The sequence below is a fragment of the Ammodytes marinus genome, assembly GCF_949987685.1.
Source record: "Ammodytes marinus genome assembly, chromosome: 8".
Classification (NCBI taxonomy): Eukaryota; Metazoa; Chordata; class Actinopteri; order Uranoscopiformes; family Ammodytidae; genus Ammodytes; species Ammodytes marinus.
Window position 1 is genome coordinate 22880275 of NC_137212.1, and position 14398 is coordinate 22894672.

The following is a 14398-nucleotide window of genomic DNA, read 5'->3' on the forward strand; positions in this document are numbered from 1 at the left end:
GTACTGACTAACTTCACGTCGCTGTAAGCAGTGAGTTAACGTCGCCAAAGGACGATGAGCTAAAATCAATTTGTGGTATACAGTTCAGTAAATAGCTAGATTCAGCTCTAGGTATTAGGCTGACAAAATGACATTTGTTTGTAGTGAGAACCAATGTGGCTACCTCACTAAGCTGAGTGGTTTGTGAAACCACCACAAATACCAAAGATACTGCAGCCTACCGGTCCTAAACTGCCTGGGGGGACACAAAAAAAAATAAAAAAGTAAAAAAGAAAAGCCCCCCTCCCTCTTTGCCTAAGACCATTACAGACACTGACAACATTACACACACATTAGTACTAACAGCGCAGTCGGACTGCATAGCACCACATAGATGGTGGTGGCTTTCTTGCAGACAGAGTTGAGTGCCTTTTCCCTTCAACCACGGGTGGGACTGCACTGGACACACTAACACACACACACAGCCAATGTGGGTGTGCGCTGATAGCAGCACACCCATTTACAAAACATGCACTCACATACAGACAATGCACCCATAATTTGATGGACCGAAAGGGGTGGGGGGCAAAGAGAGGGACACAGAGTGGGGGCTGTGTCAGCATTTTCTCCCATATTGACTTTCCATCTTGATACACTAGAATACAAGCACTTTATCATGTAGAAAGTCTATAAAACATTTTCTATACAATATTTATTTGAAGCAAAATTATATGTTACCCCTTAATCTGTCAGTCTTAGTTAATGTATCGTTGACCTTCCTCAGCCCGGGGTGCTTGGACTCTCAACCATTTCGCCTCTCTCGCATCAGAGATATTTTTGTGTAACAGAGAAAGAGGGGGGTAGAAAGGCCAAGGATCTAAGCGCTCGGAGGGCTGGGGTTTTATAATCTTCCCACTATATGTGTCCCTCTCTCTCCCTCTCCACTGCGTGCAAGCACAGAGGCTGCACTAGGACAAGTGTGGAAGACTCACTGACAGTTTATAGACACAAACTCTCTACTCCCTCCCCCTTGTCTGTCAAGTCGACCTCTCCCCCTGGCTAGTGCTAAGACTCGGTAGGCGTGTGTTGACAATTAATTCTGAAATACCTCAAAAACCTTTCATGTAAACTTTATGTAATTTAGACTGAAAATAATACTGCTAATGATAACAATGATTATGAAACTATGATACTATGATAGTTAGTTTTGGAACTTGTGACTTGAAGCTTTATACTGTTTAATTCCTTTTATTTGTTTGCTCATTTTTCTCGTTCGTTCTCTTGTTTGTTTTTTGCTACGGCATGTACTTACTGTTTTTCATAAAGGAAAAGACATTGTGAATGTTTCTGTGGAGGGTAACATGAGAAAAGAAGAGACAGAAGAGAAGGCTATAATAAAGAGAGAGAGAGGGGTAAGAGCTACTCACCTCAGATTTTTAGTTCAAAGCTCTCTCCAGACGAGTACATTTAAAGGAATTAAAATACAAACAAAACAAAAAAGAAATGACAATAATATTATTTGGGCTGAGTTCTGAAACAAAAATTGGATGCTAAACCAAAGGAGGAATAACCTTTTACTCATCGTTAGCTTTCTACTGCCTTTAAGTTGTCTTTTCTCTGAAAAAAAAACAAAAAACAATTTCACAGTTACTTTTGAAGGGTCAAGTGCTCCTGATGTTCTTAGAATATTAAAGACCAGCACCTCCTATTGAAAAGAAGGTGCAATTTTTTTTTTTGTGCATGGATATTGTATAACTGTATAGAAACCAACAGGAATGACCTGTGATTTTGTGGGGAGAGGAGGAGGATGGAAAGACTTGGGAGTGGGTGGAGAAGGGGTGGGGGATATTTTAGTTATCAAAACAAAACAAAAAAAGGGGTGGGAGGATTTGGGTTTTAGGCGTTGGAGGGGTCCTTGTTTTTAGAATTTCCGTCACTGTTGGATTCACTGGTTGTGTGCATGTGTTGTTGCAACCCTTCCCCTTTCCCCATGTTTCTTTGATGTATATAAATCCAGACAGTAGGGGGCAGTGTGTGCTGGGGGAGGTCAAACTCCTCTCCTCCTAATCAATAGCATTCAATCTTCATTCCTCAGCTTGTGGTCCTCACTCGGGTCCTGAAATGTGTGTCTTGCTTTTCCAAAGACAGGCTGTTTACTTGGAGTTAATCAGAGGGACACACACAGGCCCGAGGCGGCCTTGAATATACCTGTATGTCTGTCTACATGCTTTTCTTCAATCTGTGTATGTGAGCTCATTTGTACCTATGTGCAAGACAAAAGTGTTTCTTTTTTATGTTCCTTTACTTTGGGTTGCAATAGTTGTCATGCGAAAAATTTGAAAACCATTTCTTACTGACTGACCGACCAACCAACCAACAGTACAATTCGGCAACTGTTAATTCTGACCCCCCGAAATGTCGTCAGCATTTTCTGTCAAACAGCATATGTGTGTGTCATTTCACCGTGGGATTGAAGGTTGCCAATGGGACTTGTGTAGGCACCCCCAGTCACACTGTGCTCTCCCTCTTCTGTTACCTGTTAATCAATCAGAACCAAGTGTCTTTGTGATGGTAGAAGACAATCAGTTTCAAAACAAGAGAAAAGGTAGAGAGAGGGCAGGCCAGTGGGGAGGAGAGAAGGGGAGCACGGAAGAACAAAATCAAAAGGGAAAAGAGGCTCTCTGAATTGTGACGAGCTGTAGTGCCCGACTGCCAAACGACTGCCCCCCCATCACTCCTCCACTCCCCAAAAAACACACATCTCCCGTCACACCACACAGTCAAGTCAAATCTGACTGCCGTGTTCCAACTCCACACGACCCCGGTTACATAACACTTCCGAACCACAAAACTCATGACACATTCACCCCCTCATCATACCCAGTCACTTTTTCACACCCTCCTGTACTCCTACTGCCACGACGTAGTGCACTGCAGGAAAGGTCAAAACCCAGACCTGTGGTGCATAGACCATATTTACCATTACCCACCATCACAATTTCCTGCTAATCTAATGATGATGTAACCAGCCGCGAGGAATAAAAAAAATGGCTCCGGTTGGTGGCTTTTGCACAGAGAACTATGCAAACACCTGACCCCCCCAATCCTAATCGTTGCTGCTGGGTCAGAGTGTACAACCCCTCAAACCCCCTTCACCCTCCCTCACCCCTCCCCATTTAAAACACTCCAGCTCTCACGTTGACCTCCATGAACTTTTCCCATTCTTCCAGAGAAACCCCCCAGTCACTCAGTGTTACAGTAGAGAGTGGCTGGGGGAGAGAAGAGCACTACAGCGCCCCATATTTTTCACTAGAGAAATGTCTTACAGCTTTTTACACAAATGCCCCAAACTGCCATTGACATCAAAATGGAGTCCATGTTGATGTTTTGCAAGCTAATCCCCCCCCCCCCCGCTCATGGCTCCATTGTTCTACAATGTTCGACTGTCTTTGTCCCCTAGCGCCAAGGAAGGGCCACAATCAATGCAAAGACACTTACATTGTACTTACTCAAGTTTACAAAGTCGTCTGGAGACGGTGGCTTATATTGCACTCGGACAGACAGACTGACAGACAAACACAGACACACACAGGCACATGTTGGAGAGGGTGAGTCTGCCTTTAGAGAGTTTTGCTGAAACCAAAGATGAAATAAGAGGTATGACAATCTGGCTACCGAAACCTAGATTGCAATGTTCAGCTCTCTGGGCTGCTCTACGGGTCCTGTGATTTACCATGTGGCCATGTGGACATTCCACCTATTGCACTTAAACACACACACACACACACACACACACACACACACACACACACACACACACACACACACACACACACACTGTACATACCCTGGTATACAACCCAACACACACACACACACTTCCACCCACACAGAAACAACGTCTGGTCAGAAAGCCTCTTTTCCCTCCTCCCACTGCAGAAGCCGGAGAGCCTGTGGAGGACTTTTAGTTTCACACTAGTTGAGACTTTTGAGAAGGAAAAAAAAAATCTGAGTAATAACTGTTACAGAAAAATAAAAACTTTAAAGGATAATATGGGTAAAATTGCGTGTTTTGAAATAAATTAACAAATAAAACAATTGTAAAACAAAGTGATGCTGTCGATTTCATGTGTTTGGTTTGATCTTCAAAGGAAATCCCCTGTTACCCCAGTAGATAGAAATATATATATATATATATATATATATATATTTTTTACCACAACAGTATTAAACAACAAGAATCTGAGACATTCACACAGAGGTAAACTCTCTTTGTAGAGATGATACACATGATTTAATGTTTATGATGTATTTTGTAAGTATACAAAAGACCAGCGCAGGCACTACTAAGAATTACCTACACAAAACACATGTTTGAAGTACAGAAATAGAATGAATCATATTTTCAAGTATATATTGCAGTAACAATCTTTATAATCACATATGTTTTCCCATATAAAAAGCATTCTTATTATTCATGTGCCATTTGGTGCGTGCATGGCTATTGTCCTTCAAGTGAATCTGGCCTAGTTAGTCGGTCTTTCAGTCACCTTCTCATCCACCGTTGGCACTGTGCTGTGGATGCAGGTTCCTGAGGAGATGAGGCGTCCAGGCCCAGCTCCTTGAGAGAGCGCATAAGAGGAGCGGCGTATGGACGTTCCTCTTCTCAACTTTGACTTCAGCTCCACTGGCTGAGCAGATGCACTGTGGACCTACATCACAGGAGAGAGCAGCATGAGTTGCTGTTACAAGCGTTCATGCAATCAATGAAACCTTGTTGAATGGTAAACAACTCACCACATCAACTAAATACTAGGGTTGCTATACAAGCTTAATACAGAATCACACTGTAAAACTCATCAGCCCCACGCTGTACGTATGACGAACACAAAATGCGAGAATTATCACTGAGAAAATACTGACTGTTACGTTGATCAGTGGATAAATGAACTGTAAAAGTCATCAATAGTTTGTAAAAAAAAAAATAATAAAAAAATAAAAAAAGAGGCTGAAATTGATTCACAGGAGATAGGTTGCCGTGTACTTTGTTTTTTAACCAAATTCAATGCATATTTTGTGTAAAATGTGGATTTTTAGGGTTTAGGTTTGAACTATTCCTTTTTGAATGAACACTTTTTCTTCCCGTCTCATTTTACATTTTATTTGACTTTTATCATGCTGACGTCTCACCTTGTGTTTGTCATGGACAGTGAGGATGACGTTGAGAGCGAGGGCGGTCATTGAGGGCAAAACAGCCATCCAGGCAGTGAGCAGAGCTGTGAGCCACACAACTGGATCGATGAAGGCCTTATCAGACACACCTGATGAAAAGCACACACACTATTCACAAGGGGAATAAGCAATAACATAATTTTTTTTACATTTTTGTCCATGTCAATCTAATTCAGGAGCAATGAGCATCACTCAAGTGACAGAAATGAATAAAGAGTTGGCGTGCATTGATGATGAATAGAAGTGTACCGAGAAAAAAATAGTCGCTGGGTGAACTCTGAAACAGGCGAGGGTTGTGGGTAATCCTGGTACAGATGAAGAAAAGCACCACGGAGACACAGACAGCCGCTATGTTAAACTTTGTCCAGTATCTTGTCAGCAGTATGATCTGAAAGAGATACAGCAACACTGTTATCAGAGGAGGAAGGTTCATCTGGATATGCAATTCAGTAGTTAACAGCAAGGAAATTGTAAAATTTAAATAAGATGCAATAGAGCAATGCTAGTCTCACTTAAACAAGAAAAAACTTTAAAATCAAGAGAAACGTGACCGAAAAATGTATGTGGGATAAATCAATTTGGGAACACATTTAAATAGTCCATTCCTGTACCGCAACATAACTGATAGTATAAGTAATAAAAACAAAAATACACAAAGTTTAAGAAAGCACCTTAAAAAAAAAGGATAAATGTCCTTAGTGTATAGTAAAATGTAGCAGAGTTTAGTTCTATGTAAAAAAAAATTAAGTTACAGGTCATGCATGATAACTGGTCAAATGTTTTATTAATATGCCTCATTCTTGGCTCCTGCAGCTGGACATTTACATCTAAGCAAAGTGGGATCCTGACCTCAATGGTGGCAGTGAATGTGGCTGCCATGGCGACAGTGACTGCCATAGTCTGGAAGTCAACGGCAGTGTCGTAGAAGACTCCACACGGGATGAAGAAGAGAACCAGCGACGTGTAGACAGCATACAGGAGCGACAACAGCAACATTAGAGGGCTGGAGAGCTCTTGTCTCTGCCCACACTTGTACAGCTCTGGCCATTTCAGGCTGCTTTCCGCCTTTACGTCCTGCATCACAATGAGGCAGGATGAAGAATAATGAATAAAAACAACCTAAATATTTTTATTGTGGCTGCTGATGATCAAATGAAATGATCTCACCTGTTCAAAGACAGCCACACAAAAAATGGGCCACGCTGTGTAAAACACGGTGTAGAAAGCGATAAACCATGTTTCATACAGAGACTGCAAGAGCAAAATAGACAGTGGAATGAATGCAGGATGCTTTTCTCCATATTTAACTTCAGTTCATTATGTCAATGTAGGCCCTTTATGTCATTGAGTTCATTCCATGTAAATGCATGTCTAACCTGAGCAGAGAAGCCGTTGAAGCAACCAAACCATATGTGCACGAGGGCAAAGCCGCAGGTCTTAAAGAGGAAGTAACGCAGGAAACTGGAAATGCGTCTATAGGACCAGCGGCCGTGGATTAACAGCAGCCTCTGCAGGAATCTGAACTGGGACAATGCAAAGTCTGCGTTCTGCACTGCCTGACCTCCCTCTACTCCTGCCATTCCCACACCAACATGAGCCGCTGGTGTTGGGGAAAGACAACAGTAAGAAAAGACGTGGATGAAAGTGTGTTCACGTGAAAGCAGAGCACACCCATAAAGTAGGTTTTGTCAACCATTTAGAGCTATAAATCCACTTTTCGTCTTTTCATTTGACCTGACTCACTCTTGATCATGTTGACATCATTGGCCCCGTCCCCGATGGACATGGTGACTGAGCTGGAGTGTTTCCTGACCAACGTGACGATGTCGGCTTTCTGTCCAGGTGTTACGCGACAGCAGAGCACCGACTGACACTGTTCTGCCAGCCTCATGAACGTGGCCCCCCATTCTGGTCTCTGCTCAAACTCTGCCTGGAGTACAACGCCATGACAACACCATCAAACTCAGCTCAGGCTACGTACTTTACAACACAGCCACTTCCTACTGGCCACACCTCTGCTTCTGCTGTTGACCGCTTTGACATATTGTAGAAGAAAATCTACTTTCAGGGAACGTCTGGTTCTGACGTTTTTTTTTAATTTTTTTAGGCTGTTATGATTAACATTTTTAAAGAAACAATCAGATCACAAACTGTCAAGGGGGTCATTTGCAGAGACAAACCAAGAGAAAATGTGTCTTTGATTCAGATGAGTGTTTCATCGTGTTTCAGCTAATATTAGTATATTAATGGTTATATGGCTCACCACTTTTCTGATTGGTTCAATCTCAAAACAATAAGTCACACGATGGTCAACATATTGATGCATTTAGCAGCTAAATACTTGGCAGATATTTTCTAGGGAGTTGGCAGGGACCAAAAACAGAGCAAAAAGGTGAGAGAATATTGGACAAAACATCCATTTAAATAAATGCCAATGGCCTACTATCTAGTTGAGGTGTAAATATAACAGATTACTAGGAAGTTGCAGGTATTAACTTATGTCAGTGCATGTTTAAGAAAAAAAATTATTCACGTTTAAAAAATGACAATATATTTCATGGCAACAATATTAACAGTAGTAGAACATTGAATTTCCTCTTTTCACTTGTCCCATTCTCTGACATATACAACAAATTGTTTCATGATGCAGTGTCACTTGCAATATGCTATATGACGCCGGGTAGTCGGCCCCACTACATGAGTAACCTTTATCCTGCATGTCCAGAGTTTACCAGTTCAGGTCCAGTTAGGACCACAGCAGTCTTTGCTCCAGACATCTCCTTGTCTACAGCCCACAGCTCTGTGTGTCTAGCCTTAGAGAAAGTAACCCCTGGGTCTGGGGACTGGAGTATCTGTCTGCAGGGGCAAACAAACAAAGATCAATGAGGTTGTGTGAGCATGCGCATGTGTGTTTTTGTGTATTTGTTATCATTGCTAACCTCAGCTCCTGCCATTCCAGTAATCTGGTATCAGGATCCAGTAGTTTGCAAGAATATCCGATGTTCACTGCAGTCTCTGCGAGGGGGAGCAGAGGGGGAGCAGCAAAGACAGAGAGGAAAAGACTGAAACCACAAGTGAGACTTTTCTTTTTCATGCAGCTACACAGCTTTCAAAATGGTGCCATTCAGACCTCCTGGTATAAGACATCACCTTTTTTGTCCCCAGTCAGTACCCATACTTTAATTCCAGCTTGTTGAAGCAGGGCAATAGTCTCGGGAACGCCTTCCTGAAGCCGGTCCTCTATCGCCGTCACCCCCAGAAGCTACAAAACATGAAAGTTAAAATTCCTACAGGATATTAGACGTTCAACCTCATGTCAAGAAAAAATTAATAAGATTTTGTCAAAGTTGTAAGGATTATTGTTTCTTAAAAAACTACTTTGTACTCCACACACACAGTGCGAAACTACATTTTGGGTGGAAAATGTAAGCACAGGCTTGATTTAAACTAAGAGTTATCTGTATTGGTCAAATTGTGTCAATCATCAGCTCTACCACCTTGAAAAGGAAAACTAACAAAAAGCATGTAAAAAACATCACACCTGCAGCTCTCTCTCCATTTGATCATGTAGCTTTTCCAGCAGTGCTTCACGTTCAGAGGTTGCCATGGCAGCAGACTGGGCCAGTGTTTTACTCCACTGCTCCCATGATGCCTCGGGAACAGATCGAACCGCAATACACAGAGTCCTCAGACAGGCCTGGGAGAACAACTGACAGAAAAAAGTGAACACATTAGTTGATATTTGGTGAGCTACTTGACTTTTCATCAAGCGCCACCATCAGGTGAACATTTGTGTTTGTGTCTAGATGGATTGCCAAGCAATCTGGCACCTTAATGTTCCCCAGAGGATCCGCTGTAAAAACTGAATTCCCTGTCGATTGTTTATCCAAAGACACAGAAAGGTTTTTATTTTGGTTCATACTTTAGCTTGAATTTAGATACCACCCAAACTAATGCTATTCCTTATCAGCCTCAACAGCCTTTGAGCTAATTATCAAATGGTAGCATGCTTACACACTCAGCTAAGATGAATAACATGGTAAACATTTTACCTGCATAGCATCAGCATGTAAAATTGTTATTGATAGCAGGTAAGCATGCTGATGTTAACGTTTAAAGCAATGCGCTGCTGTGCTAACAATGGGATGGCTTTAGACTCTTATGCCTCGTTTCCACCGAGTAGAGCGGGTCGGATCGGAGTGGGTCGGTCCGGGTAGTTTGGCTTTTCATTTGCCAAAAGTTGGGTAGGGTACGGTTTAAGCGCACCTAACCGCTCTGAGCCGCTCCTAATCTCAGTACTCCTCCATTGGGGTAGGCTACTAGCCGCCTGGAAGGGTGCCGAAAAGGTGGAGCTACACACTGCCGTCATTTGATTGGTCGAAAGAATAATTTCCGCCATGTGTAGTCATCTCCAAGTGCCCCTGACTGCAGCTCGCAGATCGAGGAGGAGCTTAAATTTTCCCTAAATGTGGGCTGGTCTAAACGTTTCGCTCGAGCTCGGGGGCGCCATCTGGTGGCGCAGATCCGGCAGCACATTGTTGTGTTGAATATAACGATAATATTATATTTGAATTGATAGGCCTATATACATATTATATATGTACACTCAACAAAAATATAAACGCAACACTTTTGTTTTTGCTCCCATTTTTCATGAGATGGACTTAAAGATCTAAAATTCATTCCAGATACACAATATTACCATTTCTCTCAAACATTGTTCACAAATCTGTCTAAATGTGTGATAGTGAGCACTTCTGCTTTGCTGAGATAATCCATCCCACCTCACAGGTGTGCCACATCAAGATGCTGATCTGACATCATGATTAGTGCACAGGTGTGCCTTAGACCCCGTTTCCACCTGGCATTAACATGTGGTTTTTGTGATCCGATCACATGAATACAGCTCTAACTACAGGTGAGAACACTCTCAAGACGCATTGAGATCGGATCACAAAAAACCACATTCGGAGGTGGTTTACGTCGCTTGTGTCCGATGTGTTCGCATTCATTTGGTAGTGGAAACACGAATGTGGTTTGTGTCCACATTAGGGACCTCCTACTCAACTGCTGCCCCCTGCGTGGGCGGAAATACGTTGAAAATGCATCACTGGCGTTCATGCAGCTTTTATAGAAGCCTCATGAACGAGTTGCAAATGACAAGCTTACTCCTCTGTTTTCATTTCACTGCGTAAATCTGAAAACACGGAAATCGCTGTTATTGACTGGAGAGCTGCAGGGCAACGACTTCCTGTTCTTATCTGCTTAAGAATAAAAGTCAACTGGCGTTTGGGTAGTAACAGGCTTTTAATGTGAAGGCGCACAGGAAATATTCTGTTCGCATACAGTATCTTAACTTCATACAGAAAGCCGCCCGTGTAGCCTATTGGTGGTGGTGACAAGCAGACGTTAGAAAAGGCGCCCCGCAAACACACATCTTTCACCAGCCAAAGAGGCGTAATAACTTACTCGCCTAAGAGTTTTTACTTTTATATACTATCTATGATATTTCCCGCATTTGGCGAGAGCCCTCTAAGCAGTGTTGTGCATCGCGCCTCCTTGTCTAAATGAGACAGTAGCATATCTCGTCAACCTAGACTGGTAATTATCTTCGCATGTAATGCATTTTAATAGCAAATGCGATTAAAACTGTGGCACTGTACAGCCCTGTATGTTTACTTGTTTGAACCCCACCGGTTAAAAACACCAATGCAAACGGAAATGATGAACGTGTTGATTTAAATACAGCGCGGGTAAATGGAATCCGATCACAAGTAGACAGAGAAGTCACATTTGAAAATACAAGTGGGAACACACGGACTGAGAGCTGTCCACTTGTAACCAGATTCAAAAAGTCAGATGTTAATGCCAGGTGGAAACAGGGTCTTAGACTGTCCACAATAAAAGGCCACCCTGAAATGTGCAGTTTTGTCTCACAGCAAAATGCCACAGATGCCACAAGCATTGAGGGAGCGTGCAATTGGCATGCTGACAGCAGGAATGTCAACCAGATCTGTTGCTCGTGCATTGAACGTTCATTTCTCCACCATAAGCCGTCTCCAAAGGCGTTTCAGAGAATATGGCAGTACATCCAACCGGCCTCACAACCGCAGACCACGTGTAACCACACCAGCCCAGGACCTCCACATCCAGCAGGTTCACCTCCAAGATCGTCTGAGACCAGCCACTGAGACAGCTGCTGGAACAATTGGTTTGCATAACCAAACAATTTCTGCACAAACTGTCAGAAACCGTCTCAGGGAAGCTCAACTGCATGCTCGTCGTCCTCATCGGGGTCTTGACCTGACTCCAGCTCGTCGCCGTAACAGACTTGAGTGGGCAAATGCTCACATTCGATGGCGTCTGGCACGTTGGAGAGGTGTTCTCTTCACGGACGGACGAATCTCGGTTTACATTGTTCAGGGCAGATGGCAGACAGCGTGTGTGGCGTCGTGTGGGTGAGCGCTTTGCTGATGTCAATGTTGTGGATCGAGTGGCCCATGGTGGTGGTGGGGTTATGGTATGGGCAGGCATCTGTTATGGACGAAGAACACAGGTGCATTTTATTGATGGCATTTTGAATGCACAGAGATACCGTGATGAGATCCTGAGGCCCATTGTTGTGCCATACATCCATGAACATCACCTCACGTTTCAGCAAGATAATGCACTGCCCCATGTTGCAAGGATCTATACACAATTCTTGGAAGCTGAAAATGTCCCAGTTCTTGCATGGCCAGCATACTCACCGGACATGTCACCCATTGAGCATGTTTGGGATGTGCTTGACCGGCGTATACGACAGCGTGCACCACTTCCCACTAATATCCAGCAACTTCGCACAGCCATTGAAGAGGAGTGGACCAACATTCCACAGGCCACAATTGACAATCTGATAAACTCTATGCGAAGAAGATGTGTTGCACTGCATGAGGCAAATGGTGGTCACAACAGATACTGACTGGTTCTGAGTCCCCAGACCCCCAATAAAGCAAAAAACTAATCATGATGTCAGATCAGCATCTTGATGTGGCACACCTGTGAGGTGGGATGGATTATCTCAGCAAAGCAGAAGTGCTCACTATCACACATTTAGATAGATTTGTGAACAATGTTTGAGAGAAATGGTAATTTTGTGTATCTGGAATGAATTTTAGATCTTTAAGTCCATCTCATGAAAAATGGGAGCAAAAACAAAAGTGTTGCGTTTATATTTTTGTTGAGTGTAGGTTTAATATTACTATATAGCCTAATATATGCTAATTTCATAGTTAAATGTATGTTTTTCAAGGGGACACTGTGTGAGGACCCCCAGACCCACTTGCACACTCACTCTAACGCGGCCACATCCATAACGCCAAGCTCATTCGCCACTTCCAGGCCGTCCCCCGTCCGTGTGCCTGAACCCAGCGCCGCTAACAGTGACTCTTGGTCGGCCACACTTCATCCAGAACGCCCCGCTGTTTCACAACCTATGCCTCAACCCAGCCCCGCCAACCGTGACTCGGTTGTCGGTGTTGGTCGGGGTCATCAATAGGCCTATGTAACAGCCTGTTGGTCCCACCACAGCCCTATGTTTTCCTGAAATTGGCGATTATGTTCAGGCATCACAGCTCGGTGGTTAGGGTTAGGGTAAGGTGACAGGGAGAGGTTAGAAAAGGGAGACACACACCCAATCTCACACACAGAAATAGGCTACTATTTGGTTAAAAATGTAGGGCCAACGGCCTCAACCCAGACCCGCCAACAGTGACTCTGGGTCGGCTGCACTTCATTCAGAACTCCCCGCTGGTTCAGAACCTACAGTCACGGGCTGTGCATCGCACATTCTTCGGGCGGGGTTAAACGTTTAACCCAACCCACATTTAGCCCCTCCTCGATCTGCGAGCTGCAGTCAGGGGTTACTCTGACGGCAAGAGTGAAGAGAGTGTTGTGTTTTGGCGAAAATGTGAGCACAGCACTGTTTTGTGTGGTGTTTTTCCTCGTCAATAAATTAATCAGTTGGTTACACTTTGTCCCACTGCTAGTCACGTAGCTGCCGCAGCCAGCACTGTTCGCTCACTGTCTCTATGAGTTGCACCGAGCCGTCTCTGTGTGAGATAGTAGTTAATACATGCTCACAACAACACGGGGGGAATAAATAAAGAAGCGGCTGGTTTGACCAAGCAAAAACGAGAGACCGCTGGCTTGACCACAGTTGTTCGAAATAATAATTTCCGCCGTGTGTAGTCATCTCAGCTAGAGTGAAGAAAGTCTTGTGTTTTGGCGAAAATGTGACTGTTTATTGTGTGGTGTTTTTCCTCGTCATTAAATGAATCAGTTGGCAACACTGTGTCCCACTGCCACGATGTCACGTAGCTGCCGCAGCCAGCGCTGTTCGCTCACTGTCTCTATCAGTTGCACCGAGCCGTCTCTGTGCTCACTACAACACGGGGGGGAATAAATAAAGAAGCGGCTGGTTTGACCAAGCAAAAACGAGAGACCGCTGGCTTGACCACAGTTGTTCCACAGCCCGATAGTTTGACCCACATTCTGGCGGCGGCTATCGCAGTCCAGCCTAAACCCCGCCCTACCAGTAAGGGTAGGGTCGGTGGTGGAAACACCACCGACATTCTTAAAAGTGAGCTGTCCCGCTCTGAGCCGCTCCGACCCGACCCGCTCTACTCGGTGGAAACGAGGCATGAGTCACCCTAAAGAGAGCAAAGCAATAACTTAAGATAAAACAGAAACAGTAGGTTCAAATACCCCACACACAAATACTTCAGTAGTAGCCCGAGTTCACCTCCAAGGATCTTTCAGTCCTTTCCTGGTATGGACAGTCCTTCTGCAGTCTCTCCAAGATCACTAGGTCTGCCCCTTTACAGTACAGCTTTAACCCACCCTCCGGCTCTCGCACTAAAAAGAAAAAAGAAACCCAGCATTGATAATTGATCCTGAAAATAAGTTGATGTGTGAAAACTCAGTGTAAGTGCAAATAAAGGCTACCCTCACCCAGTACAGACATGCGTCTTCTCTCGCTGTCAAAGTCCAGCAGAGCCAGCAGCTGATATTGCCGAGTGACACCCAACTCCGAGACAATGATAAAGTCTCTTGTCCTGGAAATAAAGGCAAAGCCAAGCTCCCTGGCTGCACCAACAAGAGCCTCCTCATCTGGTGATGCAGCCTGGTAAACCAGAGCCTCTGGAGG

At 44.0% G+C, this 14398-nt stretch overlaps 1 protein-coding gene across 1 annotated transcript in view; it reads right to left on the bottom strand.

Annotated features, from left to right (window-relative positions):
* The window catches only part of atp8b3 (ATPase phospholipid transporting 8B3), a gene marked incomplete at both ends in the record, with an annotated part of 37899 nt that overhangs the window by 2608 nt on the left and 20893 nt on the right, over positions 1–14398 (bottom strand). The window contains 14 exons of the mRNA XM_080032845.1: positions 2443–2515; positions 4530–4691; positions 5170–5300; positions 5461–5599; positions 6061–6285; positions 6379–6462; positions 6588–6811; positions 6955–7141; positions 7944–8067; positions 8151–8226; positions 8362–8473; positions 8753–8920; positions 13994–14106; positions 14203–14391. Coding sequence (XP_079888971.1) covers positions 2443–2515; positions 4530–4691; positions 5170–5300; positions 5461–5599; positions 6061–6285; positions 6379–6462; positions 6588–6811; positions 6955–7141; positions 7944–8067; positions 8151–8226; positions 8362–8473; positions 8753–8920; positions 13994–14106; positions 14203–14391 — 2007 coding nt within the window. The remainder of the gene's footprint in view (positions 1–2442; positions 2516–4529; positions 4692–5169; positions 5301–5460; positions 5600–6060; positions 6286–6378; positions 6463–6587; positions 6812–6954; positions 7142–7943; positions 8068–8150; positions 8227–8361; positions 8474–8752; positions 8921–13993; positions 14107–14202; positions 14392–14398) is intronic.